The sequence below is a fragment of the Leptidea sinapis genome, chromosome 41 (genome assembly GCF_905404315.1).
Source record: "Leptidea sinapis chromosome 41, ilLepSina1.1, whole genome shotgun sequence".
Classification (NCBI taxonomy): domain Eukaryota; kingdom Metazoa; phylum Arthropoda; class Insecta; order Lepidoptera; family Pieridae; genus Leptidea; species Leptidea sinapis.
The window spans coordinates 4,482,473-4,509,893 of NC_066305.1; the positions used below are offsets into that span (position 1 = coordinate 4,482,473).

Here is a 27,421-nt window from a genome sequence, read left to right on the forward strand (position 1 = left end):
GCTCTAGGCCTCCCATCCCGATTAGTCCGCATAGTAGCTTCTTATCTTCACAAACGTACCTTTCGTTTCAGACACGAAGGTGTCCTCTCCTCCCCTCGCCTGCTCACGGCTGGGGTACCACAGGGCTCAGTGCTCTCACCACTTCTATACATATCGTATACCAACGATATTCCCATCCCTAGAAATGGAGTCCAACTCTCTCTTTTCGCTGACGATACCGCTCTCTACGTCCAGTCCCAACAGATATCTTCAGTCCTCTCCAGGCTCCAACGCTCAGTTAATGAGCTAGGTGACTGGTTTAGGAAATGGCGTATTGAGGTCAACCCGGATAAAAGCTCCGCAGTCCGTTTTGATTTTAAGCGCAGACGCTTCTGCCGGGATCGACCCATTCATCTATTAGGCTCCCCTATCCCCTTCGGGTCCACAACCAAGTACTTGGGTGTGACCCTCGACTCCCAACTCACCTTCAGGCCTCACGTCAAGAAGGTGACCGGAACCGCCCGCTTCTATCTGTACCGCCTAAACAGTATGTTAGGTAGGCACAGTAAAATGTCTTTTAGGAATAAGCGAACACTCTTCAAGGTTTGCATTCGACCGGTTATGACTTATGCCGCTCCAGTTTTCGCTCATGCGAAACCCAATATTATAGACAAACTCCAAACAGTTCAATCCATTTTCTGCCGTAAGGCTGTCAATGCCCACTGGTGTGTTAGAAACGCAGACCTTCACCGGGACTTAGAGCTCCCCACCATCCAACAACACCTTAAGTGCTTGTCTGAAACTTTCTTTAAGTCCTCAGACAATCACCCAAATCCCCTGATTAAGGAGGCAGTGGATTATACCGCCTCCCCTCCTTCACGTTATCAAGTCAGGAGGCCCAGACACGCCCTCTCCGATCCCCCTAACAAACTCTCGTCTGACCTGGAACGCCTTTTGGCATCCGGGGAAAATCAGACGCATTTAGATTCACCTCTATTTTGTGATCATCCTTCTGATGTGACTAGTCCCAATTAGATAGCACCCTCTGTGCAATATCCCAGCGGAAACTCCATAGGGAGTGCCGCTTGCGCCTCTCTCTCCCCATGAGAAGGTCGCCTTCGATGTAGGCTTAGAGGGCACCTGCCCAAAGCCAACTGCAGGTGGTGTTTAGTGGGTAGGCACCTAGGTTTTCGTGAGTCCCACATAACCAACGCAGACTTAGGCTGCGTTGGTATGCATGAGCATTCACCACCTCCCTCCCGTCGTTATCCCGGAGGGTAGCCCATTCCCTTGCTTGGGCGCAAAAAAAAAAAAAAAAAACATATCTTCCATATATTTTCCACATATTCCTCACAGTCAAGCAATTGTTTTATTTAATCGCCAAACGCTCAGTCTCTAAAGATGGAATGTTCAAAAATTCAAATTCAATTCAAAATTCCTTTATTTCTTGAAGAATCGCTTATGGCAAGTTATCGAATACTAACAAAATAGTATTACAAAACAATAATAATGTTGTGACAACGACTCGGGTGCCGGAGTCGGCCATTGTCGCAATGTCAAATGTCCATGACTTGAGTTAAGGCTTAACTTTGACAATTGACAGTTGACACCTATTTCATTTATAATGAAAACACGTGTGACTGGTCTAAAAATCAAAATAATATAAAATAAACTAGGTACAACATGTAAGAATGAGATAAATATTGTATATAGTATAGATTTATTATTTGTAATTTAAAACAGAGAGTAATAGTAATTTAAGATTTAAGTTTGAAGAGAAGCAGACTGTGAAGTGATTTTATGTGAACATCTAAACTAAGAAAATGAGTAAGTACCAAACTCAATTTTAATTTTGAACACAAACACCAATAATTAATGTGTTGGTTATTTTCCAGATCAAATTTTCGATAAGGTACGAACTCTAGATCCTAATAACAGCGAGGCTATAAAAGACACTTTGAATTTATTTATTCAAAATTTATCAAAACATGAATTGTACGATTCACATCGATGGCTGCGGTTGCTGTGCGATCTTGTAAACCGGTATATTATAACCTATATTTTTTTCTTTTCTTCATAACAATCTGTATAGGGCAATACTATTAATTACTCATCTTACTTTCTTATGACTGCACTATATATTATAAAGAATTAATGTCCTTTTCTCATATCTTATTTCAATAAATACATACTAAAATAATATCAGCTGTAATCAAACTTATTAAATATGTTTCAGATTTCCTAAATATTGTATTTCACACAGAAATACAATTGAGACATATTTATTAAAATACTTGGATTCTGAAAAATATTGTGATGTTATTGAGTCAGCAAAATGTGCTCATTCCTTGCAACAGGTAGAATAATGTTTTTTTAAATTATTATATGTGTTATGCTTACATGTACTGATACAGCAGCTCTTAAGAGTTTAGGTTCTTTAGAGCTGCTGTTTAAATAGTTTTTTTGTAAAGTGATTGTTTTATGTATTGGACATCCAAAAAAGATTCTCATTTTGAGTCTTGGTAATCTATGGGCATGAGATCTAGACACCTGTTACCAAGATATGATATGATGGTTAACACACAAGGCACTTGACTCAATTATCAGATCAGGCTGAGTATATTTTTTTAAATATAATCTTAGAGCCAATATTTCAGTACCAGTTAATTCAGCATTATAGATTTCTATTGATTATGTTGTCAATGTGAAATGCACTACACTACACACACTTTAAATATCTATAGTCTATAGCTTCTTTTATATTATAAGTTAAAGTATGTCAAAATTTACTGTAATAATAAATTGAATAACACTATCTTCTTTATTTATTCTTTTTAGTTGCTATCCTATATTAGTAATATAGTATTTATTCATATTATTCATAATGGTCCAGTAACTTTAAACAGCCGCTGAGGAGTGTTTTTTCTCATTCTGACTTAGGTCAATAGAAGAAGACAGAGTGAGAATTAGCAATGCTTTAAGTTAGCAGACTATTATGAATAAGGGGGTTACTATATTTAATAACAAAAAGCCTTTATCTGCAGAAAATGGCAGCATTACTAAAAAAAATCTGGGATGCTTTAATTGACACAATTGTAACTGACTTGGGTCTTACTTAATTTAAATAATATTTTTTAACCAATCTCATGAGTGTTCAACATGTATCTGTCACATATTGTAAACTTTCACTAGTATAATATGTCTGAAACATGAGATATTTAGTTAAAAGCTTGTTAATAGTTTTAATTATTGAAAATTAACAGGTGCGCCCATCTCATGAAAAAACATCAACACCAAAATCTTGTTGGAGAGATCAAATGATGCTTCTGTGTGAGGCTGCACACAAAGTTTTTGGCATGTTATGTTCTAGTGCTGTGGATATGTACAAAATTAGTGCAAAGGTAAACTATTATTATAATATTATATTAATTCATACTCTTTTTTAATAGTTCATCATAAAATTTAACAACAGCATGCTTGCATTTTGAAACTTTCATGTAAAAGCTTTAAATTATACATAAAATGTGAAGTGTTTGTAGTAGCAGTGTTAGTGCTAGTAGATATCAAGATTTACTACTAACTACCTTTTGCCTGTGACTTCACATTAAATTTACATCATATTCCCTTGGGAACTCTTAAAAAAAATTGGTGCTAAAGTGGTAAAAAATATTTCAGATGTATCTCCCTGTATTATTTATTGTACCCCTGATAATGTTTTTGCAAAATTTTGAGATTATGAGTCAACTAATTATTAAGGTTCAAAGCATGAGTCACTTGTAATGTATTTAGATGTTATCTTAGCCTTAATATTGTCTTAATAACATTTCAGAATTCTGTGCAAGGACCTAGTAATTCACCTTTAGCTAATGCTCTTACTGCACCAAATGTTAACAGTAAATCTGACAGATTGAGGGCTTTGCGGATAAGGTTGAAGAATATTTTTATATACATACAGGCCATGCTTATGTAAGTAATATATATATTGTTTTAATTTCATAGTAGTTTTATATTTATGTGGTAATAGTCTTTTCAAAGTAACTTATTTATAAGCTATCTGAAAATTATTGATCTACTAAATGACCCGGCAAATGTTGTTTTGCCATATAAATTGTATTGATCTTTTCTTTTAACAATCACACTTCTTTTATATTTTGCATAATTCACACTATAGTTTTATAAATTATAGCCTAATTGTTATTCTGGTGTGAAAGCTATATTATGGTAAAGTTTCATCAAAATCTATTCAGTAGATTTTGTGTTAAAGAAGTTCAAACATACATCCAGACATACAAACTTTCACATTTATAATATTAGTAGGATTTACAACAGTTGTAAAAACCTGTCTCTTCCTCACTTTATCTCTCTTCTATAAAATTCATATATTTAAAATAAATATTTTTTAGAGGTAGAATATTTGAATATGTATCAGTCCCTTATAACTGCAACATGATGTTATCTTAGTTTATCTCAAGGTACAATTTAAAATTTTACAGAGAAACCTACACTGTGGCCAAACCCATTCAGCCACAATTAATACTTGATGTGATAGTCAGGGTTGTCAGTATTGCTAAAGATGCGCAAAATAGCACGGGAGATCTGTCTGCTATCAAAAGTGAAGCTTTGAGAACACTGGACGCACTTGCTGCTTGGTAAGTCTAACATCACTTTAAGAAAGTGCCCAGAAGGTGCAGATTTATTACCACCCTTCCTATTTCACCATAAACATTTTATAAAGGCAGTGTGAGAGCACAATTACAATGTAACAACTGTTGACTTAGAATATATATAGACGACATGACAGCCTGATAATACATGACCAATTTTGATTTGGCAATGTGTGTGTTAGCTTAATATTCAAAATACGAAGGTGTTAATGTCAAGTGTGGTTCATTTGTGTTTACGTCTTGTCATTCGAAATTTCACAATCATCAAATGATCACCATCACCCACATACTCTTGCAACACCAGAGGAATCACAGGAGTGTTGCTGGCCTTTAAGGAATGTGTACACGCTTTTTAAGGTACCCATGTCGTATCATCCCGGAAACAACGCACAAGGAAGCACATAGAAAGTTCGTTGAAAACCGCAATGTGGAGGAACGCCACACATCCAGATGGCAAAGACAATTTGGCCATCCAAATGATCGCAGAGTTGGAAATCGCCTGAGATTTGAAGACCCAGTATTCCGATACTAGGCGAGGCTTTAAGTGAGTGTTGTTGAAGAGCAGTATTAGTGGTAAACGAGCAAACATTCCTTTTCTATCTTGCCTTATTGTTAGAGAGGTTCTTCTCTCTCGCACGCGTCGTTGGTCTATAGGTACGCTAGTAATATAATGGTCTATAGCAGGGGTGCTCAAACGGTCGATCGGGATCGACTGGTCGATCGCGAGTGCTTTTTGAGTCGATCTCGAGAAAAAATCCGGTATGATAAACTAACATCGGTAATTACCATCTTATGAAAAGTATGCTCAGGACATGCAATGTCATGCATATTAAACATCCAAAGTTTAGTTAAGCTTAGAACTTTAGAACGCGTTTGTTTTGTAAGAACCAATAAACTCGCAATTTTGAATAATAATTATGAGTTTTTTCATTGACATTTAAGAGCAGACCTACACTTACCTTGACTAAAAAAATGCATATTTTGCGCAAAACTAATATCTATGTCATCGTGACACTCTGCGTAGACGACAATCCTTGAATCCATCACACATACTTGAAGCCTCTCAGAGCCGATCGATCGTAGTCTAACAATTTTGAGGTAGATCGCCAGCAGTTCAAGCTTGAGCACCCCTGGTGTATAGTTTCCGTAGATCCAGTCAACCAATAACAGGCTATTGTACTGAATTACCAAATTTATCAGGTTTTGAAGTTTTTTCTATAATACCATTTTATTGTGCCAATCATTCGATACTTTTTCATACGCAATCTCAATTTTTATTTGACAGCTTAGGTCCAAATCTAATTCCATATTCGCCGCTGATATTTCGATGTGTAATGCAGACATTGAGGTGGAGCTCTGAAAATCCACACGAGACAAAGTAAGTAGATGAATACATTAAGTATTCAAGTTATATCAAACAATTAATTGATGCCTATTCTCACAATTGATTCAAGTAGAATTATTTCGACATTATGTAAAAAAAGGCGGGAAACAAGATTGTGCTAGAAAATGTGCAGTAAACTTTCCTTAAAATGTTAATGTTTCCTAGAAGGAAATGTGGAGTTAAAATAGACTTAAGATTGGCTTAAGGTGGTGACCATCAGGTATTGAAAAGAAAATGTTGCGAAGGCTGGATCATGGTTAGAAGATACATGAAGGTTAATCAATAGCACTACTTTATAGAGATGTGACTTATTTATATTTTTTTTCCAGGAAGAGAAGGTGAAACGTACGGTTCACCTGATGTTGAGTGATCACCGCCGCCCACATTCTCTTGCAGCACCAGAGGAATCACAGGAGCGTTACCGACCTTTTAGAAAGGTGTACGCGTATAATTATCAAAACTAAGTATGTCATCTTTGATACCTCTAAGTAGTCTGCAATATGCATAGGGTTTAAGAAAATGACAATTTTTTTAATAAATTTATAATTATGCCTGCATTTTCAGTGAAATATTGAATTTTACATAAGTTTATTAAGTAGGTAATAGTCAAAAATCTGAGAAAATTAGAAAAGCAAATTTGAAGTCATTGAAGTGGGGCCAAATGAAAATTTTACAACTTATTGTAACTAAATATTTTGTTTATTTTTATGATCTTACATAATTTACAGTACTTTTTTGACGTTTTTTATAAATAAAAAAAATTACTATAAGGGACTTGCCCATTATAATGCAGTGCCGCTCAGGATTTTTGAAAATACAAAAATTCTGAGCGGCACTACAATAGAGCTCGTCACCTTGAGACATAAGATGTTAAGTTTTTTTGCCCAGAAATTTCACTAGCTACGGCACCCTTCTGTCCGAAAAACAATAATGCTTACGCATTACTGCTTCACGACAGAAATAAGCGCCGTTATGGTACCCATCATCCAGCCGGCATTCTGTGCAAAGGAGCCTACCACAATGGACTTGTAATTTAATGTGATGTTAATAAAACAATTTAAAATATATGCAAAATATTTCCTATTCAATTTAATTATATTTAAAAACTTTAAAAATATATAAAAGTAGCCGTAACAATTTTACGATTAAACATAGATTTTTAAAGATTATTTACCAAGGTCATGATAAATATATATTTATTTTGGTGTTGTTCATGCATTTTTTATATTATATTATTATTTTACTCTGCTATTTTACTTAGTGATTGGTAATGATGATGGAATATTATTTAAAATAGCCTGATTATGATGTACTGTATAAGAATTATTTTATAGTTATTTAAATTAAACAAAAATGTTAATTTTGATATAAAAGCAGAGGATTCAAAAACCTTAGCTATATTCGCAAACTTTTCTAGTAGGTTATGTGGATCTTAAACCCTATCTGCCCTTATGCAGACGTTAGATCTTATCATTCAACGCCAGATTAGCTAGGGACTACGCTGATTTTTTTTTAATAGCGCACAAAATAAACCTGTGGTATTCTTGGAGTGCCATTTGTTTGCGATGTGTGATGACGAGTGCTCGTAATTAAATTTTGATCAAAAATAATTGAGTTTTATTGCCCCATGTAATAGATAAAACTAAATGTCCACAAACTCACAAAACTAGCCACTTTTCATATAGTATTAATTGCAAAGCATTGCAAACCTTGCAGGAAAGTCCGATGTGATGCCTACAACAGTCTCCGGCAATGGTTGACAGTACTGCATGTTCATAAGATATCGAATGACAACAAAAGTTCATTGGAGGATGAACTTACACAACATATTATAAGAGACATCACTCCAGTCACCAAAGTCGTGGAACTTACTGTGAGTATCAATAGAGTTCCCGGAGTCCCCTCCTACTAACCGCTATTTACTAACTTCGAGTAATTTTCCTGCATCTACAAGACAACGACGTAATCTTAAAATTGTAAAATAATTGTACAAGAATTTCACATGATAAGAATCAACGTTTTCTTTATTTTATTCGAAACATAGCTTCAGAGAGTAGGCTTGTGTCTCAGGATGGTTTCAGATATACCTACAAATATTGCAAATGCTTTAGCAGATCGGCGAGGTTTACATACTAAAATAAATTTATTTAGCCCACGGATAATCAATAGGTAATTACTGCATTCTTGCCTGCCGACGTACAAGTTATACCTTCCTTTTAAAATTAGAAAGTGCCCAAAGAACTGTGTTATAATTAATAATTCGCCCTGGAGAAAACAATTGAATACCCAACTAATAATTTATACCAAACTAATTGGGCTATATTAATTTTTAAAACACTATTTTCGTAGCAGAAAAGATTCTATCAAAATATTTATTAAAATGGTCTAATTATGAAATAAAAATCTTTTTAAGTATAATCGTGACATGAACACATACACAAAACATACTTACATACATAGAAGTTAATACTTAGGTACTTGATTAACTGACTTGTTTAGTTTATTTATTTGTTATGTTATTTAAGTTATCAGATTGTAGTCGATTTCAATTTGTGCATTTTTATTTATTCTTAATTTTTCGATTTCCCCGCGATACAGGCATAAAGTCAGTATAAAATGTGAATGTACAGATAAAACCCGCGGTATAAATTGTATTTGTAAATCTAGATATTATTTTAAAATCGATGTCGAACATTTATTGTCTAATAGCACTGTCATTTTTTATCCAATCAAAGCAATATTTTGCCGAATTATGGCTTGTAGGGACGATTTTTTTTTGTTAATTCCTTAGTACTTCCGTACTAAGTACCAACTACGTATATTTACACTCTACAGTCAATTTAATCTAATTAATATGACTGCCAAGTAATGACCCTTTGTACAGTCATAATAATGTTCATGTTATCACTGCATGTACTACCATTATAGCTAAGTATACACAAACCGTCAAAGCCGTTCGAATTCACAACTTATTTTATAAAACGTAAAATACATCAAATAGTTTCTATATTATTAAAAAATTACATTTGTGCCAAAATTTATGGATCATGAGTGATTCAAACACGACCCTCCGGATAATTCCGCTCCAACGCTCTAGCCACCAAGCTAACTGCTGTTTAAAATTTTGCAGATGGGGGCACAGCCCACTAAACACATGAGTAAGAAAGCGAAACGGAAACTAGCAACAACTCAGCTACAGGAAAGCAACATAGCATCTCACATGCCAGGGGGGAAACAGAAGGCCATTACGTAAGTTAGTTATAATATGTACCAATATTAAATCCCGACTGACATTATATATAATTTTTACTTAGCCAAAATTTCATCTAGTCAATAGTCTGTAGTATGATCCAGCTAGCACCTTATATAAATCAATTTAAAGATGTCATTATGTAGTAGTTGTGCAACAAAGGTTTATCAGTATATAAAAATTCAAATATTTTTATTCAAAATAAGATATGATATCACTTATTGAAAATCAAAAACTACTATTCGAAAAAGTATACCTCAGACTTGAGAAGTACGGGCGCAAGAAGCTTAGCGGGCTTATTTTTTTTTTATAAAAATATTATTACAATGTATATCATACAATAAAACTTTTTATTTAATATCCTGAGGGTGGTCATTCCGTTCCCAATCTGTGGAATGATTAGGAAAGTTATTTATGTTATAGTAACCTTTACCACACAAATGTCTATTAACGTTGTTTAATTAGATGTGATGAAGATGATAATGCAGTCACCATTGCTGCACTGGAGTGTGCTGAAAGTTTTCTGCTTGTCTGTGGAATTTTCTTGAAACCGGAAACACATAAGGTAAAAATCTTGAGTTTAATTTTAAAAATAAACAAAATACTATTAATATAAAGGACTCATTACAAGGCAAGACCTATAACCAATCACCAATTTGTTGTAACTTTTAGGATATCAATCTGAGTAGAAGATAATAGGGCTCTTTAAGTCTCACTTTAAATACATGTTGATTGGCTGTTCCAGTCTTGTCAATCTATATATATAAAAATGAATTGCTGTTCGTTAGTCTTGCTAAAACTCGAGAACGGCTGGACCGATTTGGCTTATTTTGGTCTTGAATTATTTGTGGAAGTTCAGAGAAGGTTTAAAAGGTGAATAAATATGAAAATGCTGCTAAATTAAATAAAAACAACAAATTTGTTTTCCCTTTGATGTGTCCATACATAGTTTCTATTAGAGAATTTATTGACGCACGGTTTGACAGTTCTGCTGTGAAACAATTTCATTACAACAGCAGGGTGCATATTTTACGAAGTAATTTTTGATGTTATGATATATTATTGACAAATTCATATAAAAACATTATTTTATTTATTATATACCTACAGAACAACGTATGTCGGGTCAGCTAGAAAGAAATAATTAATTATTCCAGGGAGTTAGGTAATCAATTACTCTGGTATTGAATAATTATTAGGTTCGATGTTAAGAAGCCATTATTATTATTGTAACATACCAACTAACTAATGTATTCTAATACTTTAAATGGAATCTGTAAATTATATTTATTTATAACTTCAGCCTGATATATTATATAGTCTTAGATGTGTCAAAATTAAAGATCAAAATTTATTATAGTGAAGGGGGCCACAATAATTCTGGCTGTGAATCTGATAGCTTCTTCTCTTCTAGATATTCCAAGAGCGCTTGGTGCGGGACTGTTACAGTTTGGATTCATTCAGCTCTAAGCACGCGTTAAAGTTGCTGCGGGCGCTGGATGCTTGTAGGAAGTGTGCATCCCCTGTCCTGCCGCCTCCAACACAGTATTGCCTGCATCTATACAGTGTGATGGCCAACTCTACTAACATCGAGGTAAGTTCCACCTACATTACATAAATCTCTAGAAACATCTTCCCGGGCACCATCTGGCTGCAGTTTCATCCCTCTCAAAGATCTTTCAGCTTGGACCATACTCTTAACTCAGGGTTTCCTATTATAATAATCTCTAATAACATCTCTAAGGCCTTTGGTATTCCAGATGTCCTTAGTTGGCAGTTCTTACTGTGAGTTAATCAGGTGAGTCAATAGCCTATTCACCCCACTATTCCAATCTAGAACTTTAGTGGGAAGGGTCACTAACCACTGAACTTTAACGGCTGTCAGTGTACCTATTGCTCGATTCAAAGTTGGGACAGAAACTTGATCAGTGTTGCAGTAATGATGGGTTTTTCACCATCAACTGAGTGATGCCGACATAAAAAGCAGAAACTTTTCGAAATATGGATGATGTTTTGTGGGAGTGATAAATGAAAAAAAGACGAATGTCAAAATGTGTAGTTTTTACCTTACATGGTTACATTTGAAGTACTGGTAGTATGTATATAGTACATTGTTAGGTTTTATCAGTTTTTTTCCTTCTATTTACTAATTAATGTCAAATGTATGTACAGGTTTCCAGCTTTTGTTCTCGAGCACTTTTGGACATTAGAATGCATTTACACTGCTCCCCACCATCATTGAACTTCGCTATTCAACCTATAAAAACGAAATCTATCGAAAAAAGGAAGAAAGTCTCCGAAAGGAATAGAGCTGTTTTAGAGTCATTGATCGGAAAAGATAAGTGAGTAAACTTAATTATGACATGTATCTGGTTTTTTATATATATGCTTTTACTATTCTATTGAGGAATCTAAAGCGAACAATGTCGGTCAGTGGTTTACTATGGTATGCCAGCCAAAGATAAAATACAAATTTTTGTTTGTGTATTATGTTTATCCTAGTACTGAGGGAAATCTCTTAAAAATGGGTCCTTATTAAGGCAGCATTTTTAAAATGTCATTTTCATCTTCAAATATATTTATTTGTGATGATAAATGGTTTTCAAGTGACCATATATATTGTAAACCAAGCTACTATTAATATGGCGTAGCAATTCTTAAGTGACTAAATTTGTAGTATGTCTATGCATTGCCAGCTTCTAATAAGTGTATCAACTGCATCTATAAAATAGTATAGCACTCTAATTTCTTTTAATCTTATTTTTAAACATTAGCATAAGTAATTGATGAGTGAATCTACTATATTTGAACATAAAATTACAAGATGCAAGTAATTGATGGTCCCCAAAAATATTTGATATGAGCATTAAACCTACTAGTAAACGAGGGCCGATTCGGTTCTGGCATCGTTGTGATTTTAACAGTCTTTTGTTTTTAGGTCCTACTATCATACAAATCCGTATCATACCCACTCTTACAAACTTTTTCCAAATAAGAATACGAGCACTTTAATAATGTTAATAATGTAAACAAATACGCGTGAACTTCGTTGGTGCAATTGGCCGGTAACGCCATTCATTCCCAGCAAGCATCAGATACACTCCCGCGCTTGTGTTGCTAATTTTCACGATAAAACAAATTGATTTATTAATTAAGTGGTTGAATAAAAAACTTTAATTGCTAATTATGAGGTTCCAATTTGATTTTATTTGCAGAAATATGTTGAATCTCTAAAATATATAAAATAGACTCTTACATCATTAGTTGCTGAGTTACTAATTCGGAAATAAGTAGATATATTTATTAGTAGCTCTGAGTTATATTAATTTATGTTCATAAATTGACTTTTTTGATATCCTATTGAAATTGTAAAGATGATGAATGAATATAATTTTAGCTGTTCTATTAATTTGTTGCCTACATATTATAAAAAAAGACGCTAGGTTGTAGTTGCTAATAAAACCTTTATATAGCCCTCATATATTATTACCCTTAAAAATAACTAATGTTATAAAAGTGTTTATATTGAAAATTGTTAACAATATTTCGTGGAACTATGTCTATGTATTTTTAATTTAGATCAAATTATGATCCCAGAATCATGAATCATCTTTAGCAATAATATAAAGAGTATTTTAATATTTCACGGACTTTTATTATTACCAATTTTGCTTGTCACAGAACATAACTATTTCATTGTATTTTTTACAGGATGCCTCACACATCAGATGAAATAATTGATATTTCAGACGAACCTAGCAGGAAGAAGCAACGAGTCAATGTGGACGATGATAAAATAAGTCTTAGCAGTGATTCTCTAAGCTCAGTTGAAATTAGTGATTCAGATTCTGAGAAAGTTGAAGAAGTACATGGAGCAACTGATGAAGATGTCAGTGTTCAGGTTACATCTGAATTGATTGATAAACAGAATTCAACCGAAAATCTTTTAAGAAGTGAAGTAAACATTAATAATATTGAAACACAGGATAATCAGTCGGAGATTGTTCAGGTCGAGAAAGAATTATTAAACAATAAAGAAAATAAAGCAGAAGTTAGTACTAATGAAGAAGAAGCAGTTCATATGGAAACTGAATATCCAAATGGGGAAATAGAAATGGTTCATAAAAAAAATCCAATTACTACTGCTGAGAAAACTGTACCAAAATTTGGTTGTGAACTTGAGATTGTTAAAGATACTTCTATTCATGATGCAGTGACTCAAATACACAACATATCTCACGATAGTGTTGATGCCGAAGAAATACCGCGATCATTGGAAGTAGGATATGACTATCCAAATATTGGCAATGAAAAAGTTGCTCTGTTCGAAAAGAATGATGACGAAAATCTTCCAAGCTCAAATGAAACAGACGATGTTCAGATTACTTGTGGTCAAGTTTTAAAAAGTTCCCAAGATGAAGACATACAAAAGAAAACTTTTGAAATTAGCACAACTCCTAAAGAAAATGGTGTTGATGTATTCGAAAATGGCGTTGTTGATTTAAATGATGAAAAGGACTCGGCACCAGCTGTGTGTCCAAAAAAAGATGTTTTAACTGTCGAAGATATGATGGCTGATTTTGTGGATGAAGTAATTGAATGAACATTTTTAATTTTTGTGCCAAAATGAGTATAATACATACATTTATTTCCTATGAATTGTTTTATTAACCTTTTCATTTTATTATAATTGATTATAAGATTTCCCGTACCCATCTTATATGCTAGAATGAAATTAATGCATGTCTACCAACTATCTTGCCATGTTAATAATACTCTGTTACCAGCTGTTAATGATTTATATAAACTAAATTTGAGGGCGTATTAATTTATCTACATACATAGGATAACAGCTATAAGGATCATCTGCCCAACTAGGGAAATTTAAGAGGTTGGCTGAGTCTTTCGATAAGACCATTCGCTTGCTACAGGGTCTTTGAAGCCTTTATATCTCATATAACATCAAAATATCCTATTTATTTTTGGATGTACTTCTAGTTCACGCATCGGTATATTAAATATGATCTGTTGCTAACCATATGCTTGGTCCATATGGCTAGCAACAGAATTAAAATAGTTATTGGAATTGTATTTAGAGTTGAATATATACTTTGAATTGTATTTATCAATATTAGCAATGTAATTGACCGTTGGAACTGCAGTAGTAGGCAATGCTTAATATTATACAGCGATAAATAAATCAAGCTTTGAAGATGATTGTCGGTGCATAAATTTACTTATACCTCAAATCACTTAACAAGGTTAGTAATTTCAATAACTTGACGATTTAATGAGTTCAGTGAGAGAGTTAGTGAGTTTGGTAATCAAGAGAAAATTGACGCCTTATATCAAGTGGAGGTCCATTTCACTCTACTTGTAATGCATAGAATTCGTGGCTCCAGTTATTGTTATCGTAGCTTATAATGTGATACTCCGTATTATAGCATTATAAAGTAACTATAAATATTGAAATGTAACCCATTTGAGCACTCCCCATGATAAATGTGGTAGAACTCTACGTAACACCATAGAATCAAGCCGATAAGAAATGACTTGATTATCGATGATTCGAGCCGCTGTTCGTTGTATGCAGTCAAATCGAAGAATCTGGTGCTGGGGAGCGCCCGCCCATTGGTGAGAACAGTACTTCATGTGCGGCCGAAGGCATGTTAATAGAATTCAAAAGTGAATATTTCAAGTCATATGTATATATGTAAGTTAAAAAGCTTCGGACTGAGTATAGATCCTTGCGGAAGTCATCTTTACAAGTCTACTCCAGTCCCGTGCTTGGTCTACTTTAAAGTTTTGCTTAGGAGAAGGTTTATAATTAAGGAATTAAAAATTTCAGAGATATCAAGTTTATTCATTTTGTATTCTAGATTGTTGAGATTTATATTGACGTAAGCTGATTTCAAGTCTAAAAAGACAGCTAGAGCAGATTCTTAATTTGTAAATGTGAATAGAATATCTCTCATATAAGTACCCACATGTATAGTATTCCTCTTTTTTTTATAATAATAATAAATCATTTTATTTCAGGCTCCAATGCCCATAAAATAAATACCTTATAATCTAACATATATATTTATATAACTTAAATCTACGTCACATTTTCGCGTCGATGTGAGGCGCGGGTTCGGTAACTTCCGGCGGTGGGCGATGTCCGCGATACTTGCGGAACACAACCCCCTTCGGTCACAGCTGCACGTCCAGGAAGGTCGATATATGTTCTGTCGGGACGCGAACAACAAAAGAGTTAGTCTACTGCGTGACGCTTTACCGACTTTTCGACCCCCAACCGGAACCTTGTCTTCTCCACCAACTACTGAACAATGTCGGAGGCCTTGGTGGTGTGGAGAAAGCGAGAGACGTAGATATACGTCGCTGGGACTATCGGAACTGTGTCACATTGATTATGACTAGGAGGCCTCCTCTTCTTCCGCTCCACCTTAATGAAGCCGTCGGTCTGACCCTTTGACAGTTCTACAAGCGGGTTCCTTGCGGGCGTGGCCGCTTCCACTCTGTCCTCAGCACTGTCCACTTTCTGGGTTGCTGGCGGATGACAGCAGCATAGTCACGTTGAGGTGTTGACGTAACGACAGCAGGTGACACCTCCGAGAGGGGAGGAGGTGAGGGACGGGCGGCAAGTACATTACGGCTTACACATGCGGGGAAAGCGGCCGGTGTCTGTTTATAGTATGCTTCATAGACATTTCTTTATGGTACCTATGTTCTATACTGACTTGGGGTTATCTATTTTATCTTATTTTATTACGAAAACAAACAGTATTACTTGACATAAATAGGTTAAAAAGGTATACATCTATTAACCATTTACAGTCTTCGCATATAAGACTATAAGCGTGTTACAAATAATGAACAAAAATACAAAAAAAAATCAAGAAGTAATACAATAAAAGTATATATGTATGCAGATATAAATACACGAAGACAAACTGAATGGATATTATAGTATTCAGCAATCAAGAGAACACACACTCTTCCAACACCTCGTCAATGTACCTCTTAACGCGTTTGGTGACGTATTGAATAGTAACTGTATATAGTACATTTTGTCCTGGTGTAGTTATTGGGCGCTTTGATACCAATTTGTGATGTTAATTTAGAAGAATCTATTATAGTTAGAGTGAAGTAACTTATAGTAAAAAACAGTATCAGCTATTTGACGTCTTATTTGTAATGGAAGTATGTGTTGCCTTTAACATCTTATTATATAATCTGCATCATATGTATAACACTTATATTGTAAATATCTTAAAAAACTTGTTTGAATTTTTTCAAGTCTATTAATGTGAACTTCATATTGAGGGTTCCAAACCTGAGAACAATATTCAAGGTGCTTCGAACATATGAACAGTATAGTATTTTAATGAGTTTTATGCTAGAAAATTGAGAACATATCCGTTTGATAAAACCAGAAGATTTCTTGGCCTTTTTAACTATATTATCGATGTGTTTTTCATATGTAAGTTTACTGTCATGTGTAACACCGAGGTCTCTAATTTCATTAACAGAATTAAGAACAACGCACTTTATTTTATATTTGTATTCTATTACATTATACTTACGAGAAAATGTAATGGAATGACATTTTAACGCGTTTAGGTCTAGTTTATTAAGAAGACAGTATGCCTCAAATCTTTCTAGATCCGCTTGAAGAAGCTGACAATCTGAATCTCTGGTGATATTTGAGAATATTTTCATATCATCAGCATACAGCAAAAAAATGGATGTTTCAAAGCAACCGCCTACATCATTAATAAATATATTAAATAATAGAGGGCCTAGTAATGAGCCTTGTGGCACTCCAGAACACACAGTAATTCAAGAAGAGGCATAGCCTTTTACAACAACTTGTTGAGACCTATTTTCAATGATATTTTATTTTATTTTACGTAGGACCAAAATAGTTTAGGATTCGCAGCAATAGAAGTTTCCATAGTTTTAATGTAATTCCTATGACATTCGTCCTCCAATTCCTTAGCTCTTTTCCGTAGGATAGAAAAGGAAACATAATCATCGGTGTTGCCATATGTGTAATATTTATTTATATATTAAAAATTTTCTTTAAGTATTTTTTTCAGAGGTATAGTGTACCCCGATGGAAAAGGTTTCGCATTAATATATTTTTTCGGTATATAGTTATTAATTAAGTTATATAAGTGATTATAGAAACAGTCTACAGCTTCATCCAAGGCCCCACAATTTAGACATTCATCCCAATCGATCTCTCGATCGAAGTAACGAATTGATGTTTACATAATCACCTGATCGGTACACATATTTAAACCTACTGCTAACCTTAAGTAAATCAGTTTCACTAGGAGTTAATGATATAAAGAGAGACTTGTGATGAGCATCTTCCGTTACTAAGGGGTCTAGACAGGTTTTAACGGATAAGGTATTATTACTTAGAATCCAATCTAGTACTCGGTTGTTGATATTATAAGAACAATTGAACTGCCGCAAGCTTGCTTCTAGTAAAATATCAAAAAAAGATATTTGCGCGTCTCCCTTAATACCTGTGGGATCGGGTTGATCATCATTATGGTACGTAGTCCATTGGATATCTTTCATATTGAAATCCCCCGCAATAATAAAAATATCATCAGGACAGATATCAACTACTTAGGATAGCTTCTGTAAAATTTGATAGCTGAGAATTAAAATTGTAGCCAAGATGTTCATCACATAAATAAAGTACACAGAAATGTGTTTTGGTCATACCACTCTTAGATTTTATCATCACTTCACACAGTCTTCGGCAGATGAATTCCATTCAGGCTGAACGAAAGCTGTTAATTCACAGTGAACTGCAATTAAAACACCTCCTCCGTATAATTCCTTCGTAGCTGAGTAATTTCTGTCTCGTCTCCATACTGTATAGCGATCATCAAATAATTCGCTATCGCTAATACTCTCTAACAACCAAGTTTCCGTAATAAGTACGACATCATAATTACTTAAAAGAAGGTTCCGTATAAAAGCACTTGTTTTAGTTCGAAGCCCCCTTGTGTTCTGATCTATGGCTACTCTCTTGTTGGTCTGGTTCTATTGAAGAATACACGTTTAAAATGTAATTGCGTTTGTAAGGTGAAATTCCTACTTTAATTAAAAATTTAAAAATCATTCTGAGTGACTTGTTTGATGGTGGTCTTGGTTGTCTTCCCAACACAGTTAAATTGCAATTATGTTACATTACAGCCGGTAATACAAGCTGCTCGGAGAATCCCATTTTCATTACTGCCTGAACTTTGAGAAGAACTTGAAAATATGGAGAACCTTGGGGTTATAGAAAAGGTAACAAACCCCTCTCAATGGGTTAACAGTTTGGTTTTGGTGAGGAAACCTAATAATAAATTACGGATTCGTCTTGATCCTAGAGCTCTCAATAAGTACATAATTCAACCAAAATTCCAAATACATACACTAGACGAGATTAAAAGTAAAATGCAAAATGCTAAGATATTTGCTTTGCATCGAATGGATTTTGGATGCAAAAATTCGATGAATTTAGTTCTGAATTATGTAGTACTACCATTTGGTAGGTATAAATTTTGTCGAATGCCTTTTGGTATATCATCAGCTCCTGAAGAATTTCATAGAGTAATTGCACAAATGTTTGAAAATATACCTGGATGATGTTTGTCTGTGGGCTTCAAGTGTTGAAGAATTACAGGATAGATTAAATAAGGTACTGAAAATAGCCTTTCGGAATGGTATTAAATTCAATGAAATTAAATGTAAATTTTTTGTCAGGGAATTGCTCTTTGTAGGGCATAAATTTACAGGGGAAGGGGTATCTCCTGACCCATTAAAGGTTGAAGCAATAATGAAGATGGCAACTCCTAAAAATAAAAAAGATTTGGAAAGGTTTCTTGGAATGTGTAATTATTTGTCACGCTTTATTCCAAATTACTCAAATATAAATGTTCATTTGCGAGAACTGATGAAAAAAGATGTAATTTTTTGTTGGGAACACAATCAAGAAGATTCTTTTAACAAATTAAAGCAGGCATTGTGTTCCAGTCCATGTTTAGCTTATTTTGACACAAATAAATATATTACATTGTCAGTGGATAGTTCCTCCACAGCTTTAGGAGCGGTAATCCTACAAAATGAAAAACCAATTGCTTTTGGTTCTCGAGGCTTAACTTCTGCCGAACAAAACTATTGTCAGTTGCAGAAAGAGATGCTTGCAATAGTCTATGGTTGATATAAAATGCACCAATATGTGTGAGTATAGTCGTAAGGTTTTTGTAGAAACTGATCACAAGCCTTTGGAAATATTATTTAAGAAACCTCTGTATAAAGTACCGGCTAGATTGCAACGGATGATGCTGGCAGTCCAAGGTTACAATTTAATTGTGAAATATAAACCTGGCCGGGAATTATTTATTGCTGACACACTTTCTTGAAGCTGTAAAATTACTAAAGAAACTGAATTGAAAATGCAAAATTTAATAGAAAATAATGTAATGCATGTAAGATTGTCAGTTTTCGATCTACTTTCAGAGACGAAATAGAAAAATCTTCGTGCATTAGAGACATTATAAAACATCATTTTATGTCCTGCAGCTTTCCTGAAGTATGCACTGCATTAATGTTATTTCTTACAATTCCTGTGACTACAGCTAGTGCTGAACGATCATTTTCAAAACTAAAATTGATAAAAACCTATTTAAGATTATTTTATTTAATATTTAAAACTTTGATGATGTAATACACAATTTTTCGGAACAGAATGCTCGAAAAAAAGATTTTTCTTAAAAAACATCTTACTTATTTAAATTAAATTGTTATTTTTATTTCATTATAAATGTATGCAGGTTTCCTAATGATGTTGTTCCCTCACCGAAAAGGTAGCGAATAGACGATAAATGCATTGAGATATTATGTTCTATGGATGAATGTGACGTCGTAATGGATACGCATTGGGCTGGCGTGGGGACTACAGACCTGATTCCCTCTCGCCTAAGAGAGGAGGCCTATGGCCATTAGTGGGACATATACAACGTGTAATTGGGTGCGCTGAAAATCTCATAGTTAATTAAAATTAAACTGAGTACAACGTGATGATTTTTACTGATAGGTTCCCATCAAAAGAATTTGCCACGGGCTCCAGATGGTATAGTTACGCCACTGCAATGTACTATGTAGCTTACCTAGGTGATATGCCGCTGCTAAGTTTGACATTTGCATGTTTATTGTCTATTCCATTCGTCAGTCTACGATTCAATTAATCATTTGTAAAATGTAAACAAATCAAATGTCAAATCAAAAGCTAAACGGCAATCGCCAGTCGACACGGTGCAGACTACAGCACAGATATAGTAAAGCTTTTAGAAACTACATTGATTCACATCTCACCATGGTGATTGCAATTGGTTTTGAAGGAAGTGCAAATAAACTAGGAATTGGAATTGTAAGAGATGGAGAAATACTTTCAAATTGTAGGCGCACATATATTACCCCACCAGGAGAAGGTTATTTTTATAAATATAAACATTTGTTGAACAATTTTTAAGATGTAAAAATCAAAATTGACTTTATAATAATATAAAACCTCTAACAATTCAGGATTCTTACCAAGAGAAACAGCTGAACACCACAGAGAAAATATACATGAAGTTCTTAAAGAGGCTTTAGACCAATCTAGTATTAAACCTGAAGATATAGATGTAGTTTGCTACACCAAAGGACCTGGAATGGGAGCTCCCTTGAATGTGTGTGCAATTGTTGCTAGAACTTGTGCAAAGTTATGGAATAAACCAATTCTAGGAGTGAACCATTGTATTGGCCGTATCCTTTTTTAATCTCCTAATATAACATTTTTTCTATGTCACAGAGATATCACGCCCAGGCAGGCACATAAAAATCACTAATCAAAAGCTTAAAGTATGTACTGTTTACAAACTGCTAATATAATAGAGTTGGGAATAGGACTTCAGAGTTCCCATATCAACAGAACCTTGGTTCCATTGCAGCTCTAATGTTATTAATTATTTTTGCAATTTTGCTCGTCAATAGATAACTCAATTGATAATATCAGATATTGAAATGGGTAGGCTCATTACAAAAGCCAATAACCCAACAGTGTTATATGTGAGTGGTGGAAATACACAAATTATTGCATACTCTAGGAAAAGATATAGAATATTTGGAGAGACGATTGACATAGCTGTTGGGAATTGTTTGGACAGGTGCAATTTTTTTTACAAAATGTGTTCTTTTAACTCTGTCTACTCCAAAAAGTCCCTTAGCTATATTAATAATATGGACCCAATTAAAAGTTTTAATTTTAACTTTGACTACTACCAAAAACTACAAATGGACTATGAGATTTGTAAATATCTTCTAGTTTGTAGTTTTTGCTTTATTTTATTATAATTGGCACAACTCTAGGTGTATTGACCTAGAGTCAAATCAACAATCTAGGTGGAGGCCTAACTATGGGTATCAGTTAACAATATTAACCATAGAATATACATACACAGTATATTGTAAAACATCTATGATTTGAAAAAAAAAAAAATTTATATTCTTCAAATAAAAATTTGTACCTACATGCATTCAAACAAGGGCCTGCCTGAGCTAAACTCAGATGTCAGACTTCATAAATACAAGGGCATGGGGATGTCTGAATAACAACAGGTAACCCAAGAAACAAAAATATGTTCTGTTTGGGTTGACCCTGCAACCTTTTGCTTGATAGGCAGTCTAATATCAACGAGTAGATAATAATTTCCTGGTGGAAACATAATTACTTATTACTCAAACCTATACTATATTTAAACTACTAAGAATATATTACACTTTATAGGTTTGCAAGAGTATTAAAATTATCAAATGCTCCAAGCCCAGGATATAATATTGAACAAATGGCAAAGAAAGGGACAAAATACCTTCACTTACCTTACTGTGTTAAAGGTATATTATTAATTTGGCTATATTTAATATAAATTTATTATATACTTTGATTTATTGCATTTGATTTTAGGAATGGATGTCAGTCTTTCAGGTATTCTGTCATACATGGAGGATAAAATAGAAGATTTACTAAAGGAATATACACCGGAAGATTTATGTTACTCACTACAAGAAACTGTATTTGCCATGTTAGTTGAAATTACTGAGAGAGCTATGGCACATTGTGGATCAGATGAAGTATGTCCTTGAAGCAATTAAACTTATTTAATTACCATGATCATGTCAAATTAAACTATTTGCTTCCTTTCATAAATTGGGTAGGAAATTATATTATTATAAGGCTTCCTTAATAATTTTCTATATTTTTGGTGAAGGAGTAAAAAAGTATATATGATTTGAAGGTTTTGAAAGTTTTACTGTATGTAGGTTGATGCACCTACTAAACTTAACTCTTTTGTATGATTTATTTATATTTTGTTTTAAGTATACTCTACTATGTTGAAAATGAAAATGTTATGTTGATATAAAAGAGTGGCAATAACTTTTTTAACAGTTCCTATCATTTAAGCTTATCTCATCTTTTCCAACGGAGCAGTTATTGTGTTGAACTGCATTATAACATATTTTTTTATTGCTAATCTAATAGAGATAATGTAAAGTTTTACATAAATGTTTATGAAATTGATAAAAACAAAATATTAAACATTCACATAATTTTTTTAGGTTTTATTAGTAGGAGGTGTTGGATGTAACGAACGGTTACAAGAAATGATGGGTGTTATGTGTGCTGAGAGGGGTGCAACCATATTTGCAACAGATGAGAGATTTTGTATAGATAATGGTGTTATGATAGCATATGCTGGGGCATTGGCTTATGCATCTGGTGGTCATATGGACTTTAATGACTCGACTATTACTCAGAGATATAGGACAGATGATGTATTGGTTACATGGCGTAATGATTAAATGTATTGTATATTTATTGGTTCTTTAATTTTATAATATTAGTATATAAGCTAGTGTTGGTATTTATTAATTAGCTTTTGCATTTAACTTAACACTTTTTGTATATTTGCTTTAGTGCTCATTCAAGAATATTCAGAGCTTATTGGAAAATAAAACACATCAATAACAAATCAACTATATTTGTTCAAAACAATGTAATTGTATCATCATTCCTCACATGCAAAGGCATTACAAACATGATAAACTATTATTTCACAATGCAAATAAAATTTAATATACTATGTTTTAAATAAAATGTAACAATTATTTTACTTAAATATAAAACAACTTAAGAGACCACTTTGCCCATTCTTTATTAAAGTTGGAGAATTTAGCTAACTTTCCAAGTTAGAAATAAAATTAGCATAGTATTTTTAGATGGTAGAATACTCATATTTTTTACTTTAAAACTATTATAAGCATTGGATAAAAATTAAAATTATTAGAACTTTCAATAAAGCTGTCAATTAGTATTTAATTTTCTGATCGCAATTTAAAATTATCAGGATATTCTTAGTAAGGAGTTCTTACACTAAAATATATCTTCTATAAAAATGAGTATGGATCTATCATAATATCATAGATTTGGTCCATCTTAAATGCAAGATAAAAATAATGAATAATGTAGCTGTATTTTACAATTATGAATATATTTTATTAATTCAAAATTGTTCTTTAACTTGGAACAACATACATAACATGTAATAACTGATTATTAGATTCAAGAGTAACATTCCAACTTATTTATAATTTTATTATGTGTAGACCAATTTCAATAAAAATTAAAAATACACCACATAAATATCTTATGTACTTAGGAAGTCCCACTTAAGTTGAGTTTGGTTGGCACTTTTTGTGCATTTATTAACCTCATAAGCTGCTACTGTTGTGTAATCCTGTGTACATAATGATCCATGTCACCTGGAAATTTACCAAGCTAACAGTTAATAATATCATAAGCATGATATTGTAGGTGTACATCAATCAGACATAATATTAACAAGTTTAAACGAAATATGGTATAATGTATAACTTTGACATACTTAAGTGTGAATTTTTATTACAATATTTTTTTCACATTGCTACTTCAATATAGCTAGTATGTTATTTAATAAATAAACCTTTAAAAACACCCTTGTATTTAATAACAAACATACTCAAAGGTTAAAAAAAAAATGTGCTTTTTTTTGCCCATAAATCAGATTTCTGTGTGTGATAAGTATATTGAAAATATGATGTAAATATTCTTCTTTTATTGGATTTTGGTTTGAACTGAGGTCTTGTTACCAATGCTCTAAATAAATAAAGCAATAAATAAGTAAGAAAGTTAAGAATCAAATTAAAAAAGGAAACCCACAATTAGTTTATTATAACAGTCAGGGACATGCATATCATATAAGCAATTAGGCAGTGCCTACCTCTTTAAGAACCTACATAAAAATAGTGTTAAATATGATTTAGTTTTATTTGGTTCCCTTATTCAATAGAATTTGATTGGTAATAACCAATTCTTAATTGAATACCCTCACTCATAAAATTTTACCAATATACAAATTCAATATTTGAACTTCAAAACCTAGTATGTACTGTTGGACTAAAGCACAACTATGACTAGTTAGATCTACAGTGCCTACCTTGCTAGAAAATCAATGCATGCCCCTGATAACAGTCTATAGTTGAAAATTATTATGGTACTATACATACCAAGAAACCAGCAAAGGATGTTGTGAAACCTTCTTTTGTTATCTCCCACATCCCCCCATATTCTTCTTCATCTATATTTTGTACATTGCTTACATAAAAATAAATTACAGCAGCATTCACAACCACAAATCTGAAATATATTATTTTATCATTTATTTATATATCTTAACATTTTAATGTCAATTAATAGAATTCGCAAAACCTTTAAAGTCTGTTAATATGTACAAGTTACTTACAATAATAAACCTATAAATCCTTTTAATGGCAACAGTCCCCAACATAGACCTAAAATAATACCTATCGCCTGTCGCATCCAGTATATAACGTCTAGGAATTCCTCCTAAAATATCAATGAGAATGTTATTTAATATGTAATACCAAAACACTAAATATTATTAAAATTTTAAATAGGTAACCTTATCGGGCCATTCAGCGTTTTTAGTAAGTGCTTTTTTCCATGCCGGATCACTAACTTTACATTTGCTTGCATTATCTAAAACTTTATTTCTATTTGACATGTTTTATTAAAAGATATAAAAGGAATTAATTCAATTTCACTTAAAAATCAATAAATCATTGCAATACCCAATACAAGTACAACTCACAACCCCTGAACAAAGAATAGGTATATTAAGATATACAACACCGTTATTTGACAGCTGTGACATTATATAGATTGGCTAGCCACTGTCGATCACGTGATTGTCAAAACATCAGATGTGACATGGCCTAAGTTCTATAAATTTTTTCCTACATAGCTTATAAATACCCTACTCATATAGTTTTTTGTAATAAGGCGGATAAAGTTTAAACTACATCAATGTTTTAGTGTTCAAGATACCTTTGAAATAAACATTTTAACCAAGTACCTATTCACATTTTTATAAAAAGTTAAATTTAATTTAAAATTAAACCAAAATAAGTAGTTGGGTCGTTTACTTCAGAACAGCGTAGTATTATTAAATTTACCATTAAGTGTATGTTGGAATAGTCGAAAGGACCATTCAATTTTTTACAACAAAAACGATAAATGTATTAAAATTGGTTTTGGTTAGTTTATTGAAAATGAAATTAGAAGGTGTTCGGTGTACTCCTCAACTAAGCTCTCTTGATATTAAAACTTCAGGATAGTACTCAAACTGAATTTATTATTAACTTCTCCTAATAATGTGTAAGGAATATAATATATACTATTTCTCTTAATTATAAAATCTCGGGTCGTGTCGCCGCTACGATTGTACGGTGCAGTCTGGTCGGTACCGGGGCGGGGATCGCGACGTAGGCTTCACGCGAGAACCGGTCAGGTGTTCTAGTTGCGCCAACATCCTCCCGCCTCTTAAAGCTCCAGCTTTAAGCTTCCTTGTCCTCGTCGAGGAATGGACAGATTCTGTTCAGTGCTCGACGCACAGTGCCCTTAGCAGTAAGTATATCTGCGACTCGACATGCTCCGTCGGTGCCATGATACACAGCTTGTATTCGTCCTAATGGCCACTTCAGTGGTGGCACCGCCTCATCTTTTATCAAGACCATCTGACCAGGTTTGATATCAGGCCGTCGTTGCTGTCACGGTCGCCATTATGTTCGGTGTACTCCTCAACTAAGCTCTCTTGATATTAAAACTTCAGGATAGTACTCAAACTGAATTTATTATTAACTTCTACTAATAATGTGTAAGGTGTGTGTGTGTGTGTATAATATTTACTATTTCCCTTAATTATAAAATCTCGGGTCGTGTCGCCGCTACGATTGTACGGTGCAGTCTGGTCGGTACCGGAGCGGGGATCGCGACGTAGGCTTGACGCGAGAACCGGTCATGCAGGTGTTCTAGTTGCGCCAACAGAAGGTTTTGGTCTTTAAGCCCAAAATGATTATAGACTAGGTATAATAAACATCTAAACTTAATAAAGTGTACGGTCTTCACGTGCTAATATTACGGATTCGATATCGCTGTTAGTGCTGCCACTTTTGTGGGCACAGAATTTCTCGCAAAAAATTCCGTAGGGAAGTTGAAAAAATAAATCGAACGTCACGACGGGAGGGAGCTCGAGATCTAGGTACATACAGGTCTCCTTTTGTAAGAATTTGTCTCTACAAATCTTCTGTATACTCTAGAAACCGTAGACTGGTTTAAATTTCTAGGAATCGTTCGTTGATCCAAGCCTTCCCGCACTTATGTCATAATTATAGCGGCTTGTTGGGACGAAGTCCATATTTATGGTTACGAAACATTTGTTGAATTTATAAGACTAATAATGAATAATATATAATATTAGTCTTATAAATTCAACAAATATTTCGTAACCATAAATATGGACTTCGTCCCAACAAGCCGCTATAATTATGACATAAGTGCGGGAAGGCTATATAATATAATATAACAATTATTTAAATAACAATTAAAAAAAATAATACATTTCAAACTTACGTATAAATATAATAAGTACTCTTTAGTAAGTATCAAAGACCTTGTAAATACTACGTAAT

General features: G+C 33.4%; 3 protein-coding genes across 4 annotated transcripts; 2 read left to right on the top strand and 1 right to left on the bottom strand.

Annotated features, from left to right (window-relative positions):
* Positions 1-1,604: 1,604 nt before the first annotated feature.
* On the top strand, positions 1,605-13,932 carry LOC126976582 (proline-, glutamic acid- and leucine-rich protein 1-like). 2 transcript variants are annotated; one of them, XM_050824977.1, is made up of 13 exons: positions 1,605-1,806; positions 1,875-2,022; positions 2,216-2,336; positions 3,243-3,380; positions 3,809-3,945; positions 4,473-4,628; positions 5,929-6,021; positions 7,744-7,900; positions 9,158-9,276; positions 9,743-9,842; positions 10,692-10,871; positions 11,450-11,619; positions 12,989-13,932. In XM_050824977.1, exons 1-13 carry the CDS (start codon positions 1,803-1,805, stop codon positions 13,878-13,880), a joined length of 2,415 nt encoding a protein of 804 aa, XP_050680934.1. In that variant the 5' UTR covers positions 1,605-1,802; the 3' UTR covers positions 13,881-13,932. The 2 variants fall into 2 exon arrangements, with proteins under 2 accessions (XP_050680934.1, XP_050680935.1); XM_050824978.1 differs by lacking the exons at positions 1,605-1,806; positions 2,216-2,336.
* A 6,601-nt stretch (positions 13,933-20,533) lies between these two features.
* LOC126976617 (tRNA N6-adenosine threonylcarbamoyltransferase) lies at positions 20,534-23,210 on the top strand. Its single transcript, XM_050825091.1, has 6 exons — positions 20,534-20,784; positions 20,879-21,100; positions 21,351-21,501; positions 22,122-22,228; positions 22,299-22,465; positions 22,952-23,210. The coding sequence occupies exons 1-6, from the start codon at positions 20,568-20,570 to the stop codon at positions 23,192-23,194; spliced, it is 1,107 nt and encodes a 368-aa protein (XP_050681048.1). The 5' UTR covers positions 20,534-20,567; the 3' UTR covers positions 23,195-23,210.
* Positions 23,211-23,357: 147 nt separating this feature from the next.
* Positions 23,358-25,566, bottom strand: LOC126976646 (respirasome Complex Assembly Factor 1). Its single transcript, XM_050825135.1, has 4 exons — positions 25,354-25,566; positions 25,174-25,277; positions 24,938-25,067; positions 23,358-24,154 (listed from the first exon to the last, which is right to left on the bottom strand). Exons 1-4 carry the CDS (start codon positions 25,453-25,455, stop codon positions 24,104-24,106), a joined length of 387 nt encoding a protein of 128 aa, XP_050681092.1. The 5' UTR covers positions 25,456-25,566; the 3' UTR covers positions 23,358-24,103.
* Positions 25,567-27,421: the final 1,855 nt, after the last annotated feature.

Bases quoted from the DNA above. Each gene is read 5' to 3' on its own strand.
- LOC126976582 (XM_050824977.1), top strand. The intron at 4,629-5,928 runs GTAAGTCTAACA...TTTATTTGACAG, and splicing joins CTGGACGCACTTGCTGCTTG to CTTAGGTCCAAATCTAATTC. The intron at 10,872-11,449 runs GTAAGTTCCACC...ATGTATGTACAG, and splicing joins CCAACTCTACTAACATCGAG to GTTTCCAGCTTTTGTTCTCG.
- LOC126976617 (XM_050825091.1), top strand. From the start codon at position 20,568: ATGTCAAATCAAAAGCTAAACGGCAATCGCCAGTCGACACGGTGCAGA. The intron at 21,502-22,121 runs GTGCAATTTTTT...TACACTTTATAG, and splicing joins GTTGGGAATTGTTTGGACAG to GTTTGCAAGAGTATTAAAAT. The intron at 22,466-22,951 runs GTATGTCCTTGA...TAATTTTTTTAG, and splicing joins CACATTGTGGATCAGATGAA to GTTTTATTAGTAGGAGGTGT.
- LOC126976646 (XM_050825135.1), bottom strand. From the start codon at position 25,455: ATGTCAAATAGAAATAAAGTTTTAGATAATGCAAGCAAATGTAAAGTT. The intron at 25,278-25,353 runs GTTACCTATTTA...TTGATATTTTAG, and splicing joins ACGCTGAATGGCCCGATAAG to GAGGAATTCCTAGACGTTAT. The intron at 24,155-24,937 runs GTATGTATAGTA...GTAAATTTCCAG, and splicing joins CATCCTTTGCTGGTTTCTTG to GTGACATGGATCATTATGTA.